This window comes from Pseudorasbora parva, chromosome 13, assembly GCF_024679245.1.
Source record: "Pseudorasbora parva isolate DD20220531a chromosome 13, ASM2467924v1, whole genome shotgun sequence".
Lineage (NCBI taxonomy): Eukaryota > Metazoa > Chordata > Actinopteri > Cypriniformes > Gobionidae > Pseudorasbora > Pseudorasbora parva.
In genome coordinates, this window is record NC_090184.1 from 37,016,008 (window position 1) to 37,029,861 (window position 13,854).

Consider the following 13,854-nt stretch of genomic DNA (forward strand, 5'->3'; position numbering starts at 1 on the left):
GTGTCATGGGAAAGCATGATGGGAAATAGAAATCCCAGCTCAGTTTCAGTTACATTTAATGCCTGTTTCACACATACTTCATTTGCTGTGTGTATGCGGCCTTATGTTAACTGGTTAGAGCTTTCACAATGCATGCAGATTTTTGGCTCTGGGTAAATCAAGAAAACAACACACTGCAACATGCACCGCTTAAAACTCGAAACAAAAAGTTCAGATTGCTTAATGTGTCAGTTTTGAGAACTCAAAAGAAAAATAAAGTTCTAAATACTCAGAAAAGTAAATGTTTTAACTAAATTGTTTATTTTGAGTTGGCTCTAATCAAACCAATTAAAGGTGTCATGAACTGGCTTTTTTATACTGTTGTCTGAGGTCAACTAATGACGTTTGTGTGGTTTTTACATTCAAAATGCCCGATCGGTAGGGTCGTGACGGTTAGTATATAACCGTGAGACCGACGGTTATAGTTATACACTGTCATTAGAACTCTATAACCGCCAAAACCGTGTTATTAAAGGGGGGGTGAAATGCTGTTTCATGCATACTGAGCTTTTTACACTGTTAAAGACTTGGATTCCCATCCTAAACATAGACAAAGTTTCAAAAACTAATGTTGGACGTTTGATGGAGTATTTCTGTGTCAAAAATACTCCTTCCGGTTTCTCACAAGTTTCGGCGAGTTTTTTTCGAGTATGGGTCTATTTGACGTTAATAAGAGCGGAAGGTCCTTGTATGGGCCGTACGGGCTCTTCTCCCGGTAGGGTGCGCGCGCGCGTGACTAGAGCACGCTGTAAACAGTCTCTCAGCTGCAGATCCAGTCGTCCGTGAACGGCGCCGCGCTCCACTTTATTCCTATGGGTGACGTCGAGCGACTTCAACTCTTCAGCACAGCATTCCGGGAAGGCAGCGCTGCATTTGAACCGATTTGAACGCAGAAATGACGGGAAGCTTGACAACATCGTTTCAGTTGCGTCTCAAAATGGATTTACACGCCACTGCTGTCACAGGACTTTACCAAATCATACCAAAGAAGTGTGTTTCTGACGGAGCGGTCCCAGCGATAAAGCTTCGACGGTGAGTTAACTTAAACTGCTTCAAATGTCTCTGCTATTGGCTACCGTCGCATGAGTAAACATCAGTAAACGACACGATCGCGTGCTTCGTCATTCAAATGCGCTAACGGTTACTCCATTGTTGTTCTGTGTATAACGTTACAGTATGCTTGCTACTTCTAAGGTCTAGTCGCATACAATAGTCCATAAACCGAATCATGTCCTCATACACTGCGAGTAAACACACAGAAATGTGGAGAGGCCATTAAATACAGTAACTTACATACCACAGAGACGGACGTCCTGCTGTTGCCGTTTCTCCTGTTCAATTTATTTCTCCCTCAGATTTGATTGTGGATCATTATCTGTATTAGCTGAGATAGATGGGTTTCTCCACGCTTGAGGACGTCACCGCTTTGCGAGCTTGTCATTCTTTAGCTCCGCCCACACGATACGCCTCCAGGCGCTCGGTTTTTTCCGGAAAGACTCGGTACAGCCTATATTTCTTTTATAAATATGATAAAACTAAAGACTTTTCGGAGATATGAAGGATGCAATACTACTCTATAGGTACTCAAGATTGACATGAGATTGACTGAAACTGAGTGTTTCACCCCCCCTTTAAAATATTTTTTACAAACTTTAAAAAAAAATGCACTCCGGGGGGAAATTGTATCAGCTGACGAGGGAAACGGAGGCGGAGTTAGAGGCTCCAAGAACAACCCGCGCTGACACGGAGTGAACCCGCTATCTCCAAGAACAACTAATTTACTCTACGGCTAATCCTAGTATGGTGGAGAGACAATGAAACGCGCTATCGGCTCTTAGCAAAATTGGCACGTAAATACACCAACATGCTTCACCATGTACACGACCTGACCGGATTACTTTTCAGCGTGCGTCCTTATATGACGTACACAGCGCGCGCTGTGCTATAATGTTGACAAGAGAGGGATAAATGTTTTATTTCGTGAGAAGTTATGAAGATAATGTTGGCATAATGACACTGTCCCTAAACCTACACATGTAACAATCAGCTATTTCAACTGCACCTGACATTAGAATTATTTTTTTCTGAGATGATTATTACACTTTACAACAAATAAATAGCTTTTATAAAACCGTATAAGTCCTGGTGGCCGTTGAGAGTTGCTAGGGCATCCGTAAACAAATTCCAGCTGCTGGAGAGGACAACGTCGCATCTGATGCAGTAGACAAACTGAAAGCTGTGATGATTGCATAGTGGCTCTTCATATCGATTAAGTTGATAACCTGCTGTTTCTAACAGTTTATTTTTCCATACTGTTTGAGTCCTGTTTATGGCTGTCAGACTGTTAATGCATTTTTTATTCAAACTAGTTCCCCCCGCCCCGCCACCCCCTGACGGTTATGTTACGAACCGTCACATTTGACTCACATCATAACCGTCATCACCAATTCTGAAACCGGCACACCCCTACCGATCGGTGTAAACCGCACTCACACACACGTGCCTGCACACCCAGATCAAGAAAGGAATATTAATTCACTATTTGAGATTCACCGTAAAAACACATAGCCCTAATATTACATATAAAAATACTTTTTACTCACATAAGTGTGTTGCACCATTCCTGTCGGATCCAATATTGAAGGCACAACATTGTCTCTGCAAATCCAGCACGAACTAAGACTTGTTTACAAACGATTCCGCAGTAAAATTAAGCGAACACGTGTACAATGTCTTCCCCACTTGAGCTGGAACTTCAATTAAAATATTTCTAATATTAGGATCCAAATGAAGCTTATGCAGTGACTGTGTTCTTCCACAATATCTTGCTATCTTCTTCGGCATGTTTATTGATGCTTGCTAGCGTGATCCGAACATTTCCATGAGTCAGTGGGCGGGGATACTGAATTACACGGGCTTATTATTCTGTAGAGACGGTGTTTTGTCAGTCGATGACGTCAAGATGCGAACACGATCGTTTTCTGGGCCTGGTGTCTATAAAAGCTTTTCTTTGACTAACAAGGAAGTTTTCAGCTCTGAAACTTACAGGATATTCTTATATTACCATGACCTTTTATATATCAAAAGCTCAAGGGAAAATTGATTTCTCAATTCATCACCCTTTTAATTATTTTGAGCATTAGGGTTTACAGTCTATATAAAACATAACCCAACGGCAAATATGCCAAATAAATATTTAATTTTCTTTGGAGGTGGTGAGTCACCAGTTCATATTAGCTTGTCTGGATGAAAAGTACATCTTGGCGAGTGACCTCCAATCAGACCACAAGCTACTGGTAGCTTGTGAGCGATATGTTGGAGACCCCTGTTCTAACTTGTTTGTTGTCATGTGTTATCTGAGAAAACAGCATTGCTAAATTGCTCACACTTCTCTGAATGGAAGACTAAACAACTATAGCGAAGCCTATGGGGCTACATTTGTCTTCATTGAAACATGACAGCTCAAGGCAACAGCAAAGGAAGTGTCTCATATCACACCATCAGACCATCTTGCTTATTTCTACCCCTTCAGCTCTCCAATACCCCTCTGCCTGAACGAGGACAGTTTATTCTTGATGCCCTCAACAACTATAAAAGCAAGTAAGAAAAATGTTTTCCTTTTGTTTGTGTGTGCGTATATGTATATGCATATGTATATATGTGTATATGTATATATGTGTGTATATATATATATATATATATATATATATATATATATATATACACACTCACCTAAAGGATTATTAGGAACACCTGTTCAATTTCTCATTAATGCAATTATCTGATCAACCAATCACACGGCAGTTGCTTCAATGCATTTAGGGGTGTGGTCCTGGTCAAGACAATCTCCTGAACTCCAAACTGAATGTCAGAATGGGCAAGAAAGGTGATTTAAGCAATTTTGAGTGTGGCATGGTTGTTGGTGCCAGACGGGCCGATCTGAGTATTTACAAAGAATGGTGTGAAAAGGAAAAAACATCCAGTATGCGGCAGTCCTGTGGGCGAAAATGCTTTGTTGATGCTAGAGGTACGAGGAGAATGGGCCGACTGATTCAAGCTGCAAGAAGAGCAACTTTGACTGAAATAACCACTCATTACAACCAAGGTATGCAGCAAAGCATTTGTGAAGCCACAACACGCACAACCTTGAGGCGGATGGACTACAACAGCAGAAGACCCCACCGGGTACCACTCATCTTCACTACAAATAGGAAAAAGAGGCTACAATTTACACGAGCTAATGGTAGAGTCAGAATTAGGCGTAAACAGAATGAGATCATGGATCCATCATCCCTTGTAACCACTGTGCAGGCTGGTGGTGGTGGTGGTGTAATGGTGTGGGGGATGTTTTCTTGGCACACTTTGGGCCCCTTAGTGGCAATTGGGCATCGTTTAAATGCCACTGCCTACCTGAGCATTGTTTCTGACCATGTCCATCCCTTTTTGACCACCATGTACCCATCCTCTGATGGCTACTTCCAGCAGGATAATGCACCATGTCACAAAGCTTGAATTATTTCAAATTGGTTTCATTACAATGAGTTCACTGTACTAAAATGGCCCCCACATTCACCAGATCTCAACCCAATAGAGCATCTTTGGCATGTGGTGGAATGGGATGTGCAACCCACAAATCTCCATCAACTGCAAGATGCTATCCTATCAATATGGGCCAACATTTCTAAAGAATGCTTTCAGCACCTTGTTGAATCAATACCACGTAGAATTAAGGCAGTTCTGAAGGCGAAAGGGGGTCAAACACAGTATTAGTATGGTGTTCCTAATAATCCTTTAGGTGAGTGTGTGTGTGTGTGTTTTTATATATATATATATAAACAGTATATCAGTGTATATTTATTCTGACACCCTGTTATAGGTTTCTCTGTGGGAAGGAAATCAAGAAGAGGAAATGTATTTTCCGGTTACGGACGAGGGTCCCTCCTAACCCCCCAACTAAGTTGTTCCCAGAGAAGGCCCAGAACAGTGAGGGCCACAGGGGCCGAAAAAAAGGGGCCAGCAGAAGCAGGTTACTTTCACCTTTTCGGGGCATTTCTAAACTTTATTTTCTTTATTAGTGCCTCCAATTTTTATGAATGGTACCTCTTGTTAATGTCACATGGAAACAATAAAATGTATTATAATGAGACTGATCCCAATTTAATATTTGAATTGGTTTGCAGCGCTATTATGTTTTTGGTTTATCCAGTTGGCTGATCATAACTGAGGTTGTAATTTCTTTTAACGTTTCAAGGGAATTTCGATTTTTCCATGCTTTGAGAATGTAATGAATGCACCGAAAGACACGTGGCTTCTCCCCTATAATTTTACATTTGACAGCCACATCTCCTTTTTAGGATTCAATAGTTTTGGCTCTCAAATCTGTAATGACATGTTTAGTGGGTGGTGATGATGCATTGAATGACAGTTTATTTAGTTCAGTTGTTATTATGCTCAATTATGTCGACTGAATGTTTCTCGTCTTCCTCTGTTGCAGTAACTCTGTTCCTGCAGAGAAGCGGAAAAAGAAGAGGTCCAAGTGGCTGCTAGAGGATGCAATTCCTAATGTAAGCTTTTCACCTGCGTAACATTTCACTTCAACACAGCCGTTTAACATGACCTTTCTTGTCTGGTTGAAATCTGTGTTCTGATGTTACGGTCTGTCTAATAAAAACGGTTTCTAGGCCAGTTGCCTCTCAGACGTCATTGCACAAGTAATTGAGCTCTCTTTCACTTTCCAATATGTCAAATTATGTCAGATTTGGTGAGTATTCACGTAAACGCAGTCGGTTATGAATGTAAACAGCTGGGAGGATATCAGACTTAATCGGCCTTAAAGAGACAGTAGCCTAATAAACCTGCTGCTGTCCGTCATTAATATTAATCACAACCAAAAAAAAGACATGTCTAATATAATCGTTATTAAATCTTTTTCTGTAAAGCATGTTCAAACCTTCAAAAAGTATCATTCATATTAACTTCTGGAGATTATAATGAGTTTGGATATTTTAAAGAAATGCAAACCAGCTGATAGCAGGAGTAGAGCTGGTAAACCTGTTAGGTTTTAGTTGACTAATATCTTATGATATTTAACTGACTGGCTAAAACTAAAACAATTCATTGTACTAAAATATGACTAAAGATTCAAAAGACTGAGTTAAACTAAATCAAAATTTGCTGTCAAAATGAACTGAACACTGGCAAAAACACTATGTTAAGAACTACTTTGACCAACTAGCAGTTAGCCAAGGAGTAATAATCTTCTTTATATTATATAGTCTTATATTTCCATATATATATATATATATATATATGGAAAATAGGCCAGTCTATGTTTTTATTTAAATGATTTTAAAACGTTATGTCCTGCCTTAAAGAAAGATAATGAGATGACTTACTAAGTCTAAGCAGTTTATGCAGCCGGCCACCACTAACGTGTATTTATCACTTGAATTTATAAATACGCCTATTTAAGACATAAACTGTGTTAAAGTGAATACTCTCCAAGCGGTAATTTTTGACATAGGCTATTTGTAGTGTGTATTTGATTTAAACATGCAGACGAAGCCTAAAGTACTTTAATGTGCAAGTTACGGTTGGATTTGAAGCACACACACATAAGCCGCCTTGAAGTTGGAAACTCTTGCGCGGATTATAGTGCTTTCAATAACCCTATCTATTTATTAACAAACACGTCCCGCAATTTAGTAACAGTAGAGACTGCATTTTACAATAATCACTGATTGTGCTGATTCTGACGTTAAGTCTAGGGTTTAGGGGGAACCACTGCTTACCGCTGTGAAGGGAAGGAAGTTGTGCAATACGGAATGCGGCAAGTTTATAATAGTTTTACCTCATATCTATTTATAATTCTTGGCAACCAAAATCAAAAATAAAATTAGATTAATATCATATACCTGAAGTGTAACCAGAGTAAGCTTTTGTCGGCCATCGTCACTCACAGTGACGGTCGTGTCACAGGAGCTCTGCATGAGTGATCGCTTTCTCGTTCTTCTGGTTTGCGAATAGCAACAATCTAACACATGGTTTAATTTTATTGCTTATAGAAACAGCTGGCAATATAGAATTTGCAATATAACATCTATATAGCGATTATAAATAGTAAGTGTATTTTTTTCATTGCTCCAGTACCGACCGCAGAACCGACAGCGTCAGAGCTTATCGATACTGTGGTCTTTCATAATTTAGCCCCGGGGCTCATTTAATACCGGGTCTCGGTACCCATCCCTATTCAGGATTCTGTTAATCACCACACGCCATGCAAGTAAACAAAATATTTCATTAGGGCCCGAGCACCATTGGTGCGAGGACCCTGTTGGAATTGCAATGTTTATTATTTTTTTATTAGGATTTTACTTTTTTATGGAAATTTTAGCTTTACATCAACTCACAAACCTCCTGCAGTTCCATCACAAACCTCAGGTTGGTCAATCCTGGCCTAGCTGATATATATTGATCTATCACTAGACCACACACACACATTCTCTCTCTCTCTCTCTCTCTCTCTCTCTCTCTCTCTCTCTCTCTCTCTCTCTCTCTCTCTCTCTCTCTCTCTCTCTCTCTCTCTCTCTCTCTCTCTCACACACACACACAACTAAATAATTCAGTTAGTGCAGTCCTCTTGAAATCAGATTCACGAAGGGGAGAAGTGTTGGACTTCTGAGAGTATGTTTGACATCTCAGTCCAAATCTGAGCTTCCCTTACTGAGATTTTGTGCTCTAGCCCTTCTTGAAGTTTCTTGAATTCCTCAATGGTGTAATTTAATGCAGCCAAGCGAATTGCTACTTGTTTCTTCTAAATTTCAACCATGTTTCTACAAGACTTTTACATTTAAATATGACCCGTGTGAAGTTTACTGTTCGATATCTTCTCCTGCCTCTCTTCATCTCTCTCTAGCATCTCTCTGCACCCTGTGGTGATCTTCTTTATATTCCTTGATGCCTGCTGCCATGCAGTCTTTGCATCGCCCCCCACCCCCCACCCTCTCATGCGTTGTTTTGCCTCTTTCTCGCTTTGGTTTTCTCTCCCTCACCTTTTTTCTCTCACTGTTGGAGAATCTTCTTTGAAAGTCAAGCTACAAGCTACTCATGATTTCAAGTAGCTGAAGAGTCAAGCTATCCTTTAGCGCAAGAATTCAGCTGCACTACAACCGACAAGTAGAAAAAGTAGTCACGCTACTGACAAACTCTAGGTGGGTTACGTCGCTACTTTTAGTTTGTTACTCCCTAACCCTCTCTTACCCTCTCATTCTGTCTTTCAAAATTTTCTAAAAAGGATTACAGTCATCCTCTAAAGCATTTAACTGACAAATCCTTCTGAGAGGTCTCCAGTCCCCAGACATGCTTTTCTTATACTACACATCCTTGAAACTCCAGGCTGAACGACTAATAATGCCACGAGCAACTTCAAAGAAGGCATTAGAGTGACTAGAACAGTGACTATAACAGCCATGAAGGCTCTGATCGTCATAATCAAAGCTGTGATTATCATTGTATCGTCCAGATGACAATGAGCCAATGCCATTAAATGAATTTAAAGTAGCTTTTCATACTTTGTTTGTGGCATCATTGCAGAATGACCTCACCTCTGCCTGGAGCACCAATCATCACATGGCCAACATCTTCGACTTCACGCTGGACGAGCTGCAGAGTTTAAAGAGGTGAATTGAACTTAACTGACTCAACACAAATGGTGTTTGTTTTGTTTTTTGCTCCAAAATCATTCAAAGCCTATTTTATTTTATTTTATTTTATTTTATTTTATTTTATTTTATTTTATTTTATTTTATTTTATTTTATTTTATTTTATTTTATTTTATTTTATTTTATTTTCCAATGTAAATTGGGACTGGACACTGGTATGAAATAAATATAGAATTATTATAATATTATAATGTAGTTTATTAATATAGACTATAACTGATGTGTAGTTACAGGTGTGAGTATATTGACATATATTATGTGAGTATATTGAGTATACAGGTGTGAGTATATTGATATATATATATGTGAGTATGACTTTAAATGTTTATCATCCAATCAGAATATAGAGTCTAAAATAAACTATTAAATATCCATAAGAATAAAAAAAGTGTTTTAGTGCTTTAGTGTTTTGCACTCGTTCCATAATGTCAAGCTGTTTTCCACTGATGCCACACTTTTTAAAAAAATATTTTTATTTTCTTTTAATTTTTCAGATAAAAAATAAAATAAAAATAGATTATATAATCAAAATAATTTAATATCCCACAAAAAACATTACCACAATACAATATGTAAAGTGTAAAAACGTACACTTTACAAAATAAATAAATAAGCAAAAAAACGAAATACTATTATGTATGTTAGTTATTTTAGCAGAAAATAAAAATTGTTTACACCTTATATATTAATCTTTATATAAAATATTATTCATCATAGTATAGAGTTTATTAATGCATCAAAATCTTGTCATCCATGTTTTTCCAAGTGTTTTATATTTTAAATTTGGTGCGGAAAGTCCATAATTAAACCATAAGATTGCATAATCGATTTATGTTGTGGTTCTAGTTATTATTCACCCTTGTCCTCTTAATTATTCGTTGGGACTCTGAGGCACGTCGTAACAATTAAGCGCTTAATACAGATATCTGCATGCTTCGGATTTGAAACGTCTGCCCTTTCATTTTTTGATAAAGTTGCCTCACCTGTGCTAAAACTGCCAGAAATTAATTGTCACCTTTCCGTCAATGTACATAATGAGGTCTCAATCAAATGCAGTCTCGCGGCAACAGACAGCACGCTTAACCTTCTCTCATTACCTTTGATTTGAATGTTTAAGCATCCATTTTTTTGGCTTTCGAACAATCACGCTCATTTCCATCTTTTTCCCTTTGAAATATCAGAAAGGTCTCTCAATGTTTCCCCAATCACAACCCCACCCAACGGAAAAATATATTTTTTTATCAACACGGTTGGTGAAGCGATTTAATTATACTTTTCTGTAAAGGTTATCATCTCTCAAACAGGCCTGAATAATGAGAGAATTGGGAACACTATTGGGGCAGACAAAGCTTTCAGAGGCAAAAGCGGCTGTCTGAGAGGGATTGTTGAAGAGTATAAAAGAGAAATCTGGAGTTGGTTTCGGCCATAATAAAAAGGGCACGTTGGGTTTCATCACAAAGCCGTGAACTGTAGTTAATGACTGCCGTCCTTTGAATGGTAGTCCTGATAAACTCTGGTATAGTCACAATCCCAGCGCTGTATAATGTGTTGAATAGCAAGCAGCAGGTCGGATCAACTCTGTTCTTTTGTATTCTTCAGTAGCCCTTTTGCTTTGGCCTCTTGAGTAAGACTGAGATTAAAGTTATTGAGAAAGATAAGATTAGTATCATGAAGTCAAATTGAAACAACTTTTTCTCCAATTATTGTTTTATTTAACTGTTAATTAACTTGATTTTCGGGGGTTCTAACACACATAAGTATAATATAAGTAAGGAATAATAATATATATCAAGGCAGGTGTTATTGCAGATTAAAACCCAGACAGTGTGATCAAGTTTCGCATCACTCAGAAGGGTTTTATTATAACAACTGGCTAGATGTACATAATCCCAATTTTACATGACTACTTGCCACATAAGAAAATAATTAGACCTGAAATATTGACTTTAGTTGAAATATTTTACTAGGTCTTTAAATGCAAAGCTTCTGTGAGGAAAGCAGATGCAAGTGGCAAATTTAAATTAGACGGACATTTAAGGGATACGACAGTCATACCACTTATTACACAGTATTTCACCACATGAATAATTATGGAGATAAGAGATTTGAGTTGAAACCGTTGAGTTTTTAAATCGTAACTGTTTGTTATCTTATATTTAGGGCTGTCAAGCGTTGACATTTTATCTAATTAATTACACAATGTGGTGATTAATTCAGCGCAAAATAATCACACATCAAATTTGGCTGAGAAATTACTCCCAAAAGATCATTTAAAGTCATTTTTGTGTAAACAATCAAATAGACATTACTATTAAGTTTCAGAAATAAATATTTTTGTGTGAACTATACCTTTTAATGTTTGCTTTTATTATTCTGGAAATATTAAATTATTTTAATGCAATTATAATCTAAATAAAAAATTTTAAATGGCGGCTAATGTCTAATGGAGTAAGTCATTATTGAGTCATTAATTAATTTATTTATTTATTGATTCATTCGATTTGTTCAAATGGCTGATTCATTCAGGAGTGAAGTAAATGATTCTCTTAATGAAAATGGTAAAAACTGCACAATATTAACTTATTTAATAATCTATTTTATTAAACTGTTGTAGGAGATCAATATCGCTTTTGCACTCGTCTCGTGCTATTCTGGACAGAAAAACAGAACTTTTGTGATATTGCACTCGTTACTCGTGTGATAAGCCTATTGCTTATATATCATGATGCAAATGTGAGGGCGTTTCACACTGGCAGTTTAGTTTGAAACTAGGCACGGTTTACATGAGAAGTTGGAAATGTAAAAGCTGTCATGTGGACCCGGGTGAGCTGAGCTTGAATTCAAGACTGCCTGGAGGAGGTGGTCTGAGTTTGGTTGAGCTTAAACTGCGTCGCGATCCAGGCGAATGTGAAAGCAACAGGGACACAGGTGCGCAAGAAAAGTAACCTGTGCATGCGTTTTATCAGATGACGATGTATTTAGTTTAATAAAACACCTGTAAGTGATGATGATAATTTATCTTGGATACGAGCAAGAGTGAGCCGGCAAGTTTATTCATGCTTAGCACCAGCGGGAACAATCGCGGACCACATCAAACGTGCCCAGTTTAAAAACACCCTCAGACTCAAACTCAAACGGGCATTTTTGTCTCATATATTGAATTCAAACAACTGTATGAAATATTTGATGACCTAAGTAGGTCTGGTGCGAGTGCGTTAAATACCTTAATAATTTTTGACGCATTATTTTTACCGTAACTAATTAATCTAATTAACGTGTTAAATCAACAGCCCTACTGATAATCCATAACAGTGTACAAACAATTGTTGCAACTGGCAGAAAATATGAATCAAGTTAATTTAATAGTATTTGTTAACATTTTGAATTATCTATTTTTTTATTTTCAGTTTTAATTAGTTATTTTGTCATTTTCTTTGTATATTTTATTTAGCTTTAATTTATTAAACTTAAATTATTTTACTTAGTTGCCCAGACAACATTTCTAATTTCTTTTAAGTTTTTCATCTAACATATACACCGATCAGGCATAACATTATGACAGGGCAAGTAAATAACACAGATTATCTCTTTACCACAGCACCTGTTAATGGGTGGGAATATATAAAGCAGCAAAGTGATGATTTTGTCTTCATGGTTGATGTGTTAGCAGCGGGGAAAAATGACATGTGTAAGGAATTGAGCGAATTTGACAAGGGCCCAATTGTGATAACTAGACAACTGGGTCAGAGCATCTCCAAAACTGCAGCTCTTGTTTGGTGTTCCCTGTCTGCAGTGGTCAGTATCTATCAAAAGTGTCCAAGCAAGGAACAGTGGTGAACCGGCGACAGGGTCATGGGCGGCCAAGGCTCATTGATGCACGTGAGGAGTGAAGGCTGGCCTGTGTGGTCCTATCAAAAAGACGAGATACTATAGTTCAAATTGCTCTGAAGTTAAGGCTGGTTCTGATAGAAAAGTGTCAGAATACACAGTGCATCACAGTTTGTTGCGAATATGGGGCTTCATAGCCGCAGACCAGTCAGGGTGAGCAAAACAGCACCAACAGTGGGCACATGAGCATCAGAACTGGACAGAAATGGAAGAAGGTGGCCTGGCCTGATGAATCACATTTTCTTGTACATCACGTGGATGGCCGTGTGCATGTGCAGAATCCACATGGCACCAGGATGCACTATGGGAAAATGGCAAGAAGGCGGAGGCAGTGTGAAGCTTTGGGCAATGTTCTGCTGGGAAACCGTGGGTCCTGCCATCCATGTGGATATTACTTTGACGTGTACCACCTACCTAAACGTTGTTGAAGACCATGTACACCCTTTCATGGAAATGGCCTGGTGGCTGTAGTCTCTTTCAGCAAAACACCTTCAGGGCTCTAGTGGAGTCTGTGCCTCCATGGGTCAGGGCTGTTTTGGCAGCAAAAGGGGGACCAACACAATATTAGGTTCATAAAGTTATGCCTGATAAGTGAATACGTTTAATTTCATTTCAGCTTTATTTCAATTAACAAAAATGTGTTAATTGACAATATATCGATAGTATAACAATAACAACACTAGATTCAATCAATTCCTGATTAGTAAAATCAAGCCCTATTCAGTAATAGTTTTTTGCTGTGAAATATGTCACATTATAGAAGTAAAATGGGTTGCTAACTGAGCACAATTGAACACTCTTTCCTTGTCTCTGTATCTCTTTATGGATTTGTCCATCTTCATTCTTAGCACCAGTTCAGGACAAACATTCAGTTTGGACCAGGACTCCACCGACGCAGCCAGTACCTCTGGTTCCGCCACCACCAGCGTCTCCTATGACTTCAGGTACATTTCCGTTTCTTCAGATCTGCAAATAACAATATGTTTTGTATTTTCAAAATGAACATAATCTTTGAATTGTTTGCCAACTCTCTGTGGCAATGACTAGATTAAAATAAACAGGTTCTGTTGGTGGGTCAGAGCAAACATAATACAGTGTTAGGTACATAATTTATACAGAATCTTTACATAGAATTTTACAGTGAGGCACATAACTCACCAAAGATGTGCACCCCCACAGTGTTACTGAAAAAATAAATCTGCCCTT

At 38.2% G+C, this 13,854-nt stretch overlaps 1 protein-coding gene and 1 long non-coding RNA gene across 2 annotated transcripts in view; one reads left to right on the top strand and one right to left on the bottom strand.

Annotated features, from left to right (window-relative positions):
- The window catches only part of LOC137039069 (uncharacterized), a 33,381-nt gene extending 31,804 nt beyond the window's left edge, over nt 1-1,577 (bottom strand). The window contains exon 1 of the long non-coding RNA XR_010897584.1: nt 1,337-1,577. This is a non-coding gene — a long non-coding RNA (uncharacterized lncRNA). The remainder of the gene's footprint in view (nt 1-1,336) is intronic.
- Nucleotides 1-13,854, top strand: part of phf19 (PHD finger protein 19) — a 40,852-nt gene that overhangs the window by 17,414 nt on the left and 9,584 nt on the right. The window contains exons 10-14 of the mRNA XM_067414244.1: nt 3,572-3,639; nt 4,916-5,065; nt 5,534-5,603; nt 8,632-8,717; nt 13,497-13,592. Coding sequence (XP_067270345.1) covers nt 3,572-3,639; nt 4,916-5,065; nt 5,534-5,603; nt 8,632-8,717; nt 13,497-13,592 — 470 coding nt within the window. The remainder of the gene's footprint in view (nt 1-3,571; nt 3,640-4,915; nt 5,066-5,533; nt 5,604-8,631; nt 8,718-13,496; nt 13,593-13,854) is intronic.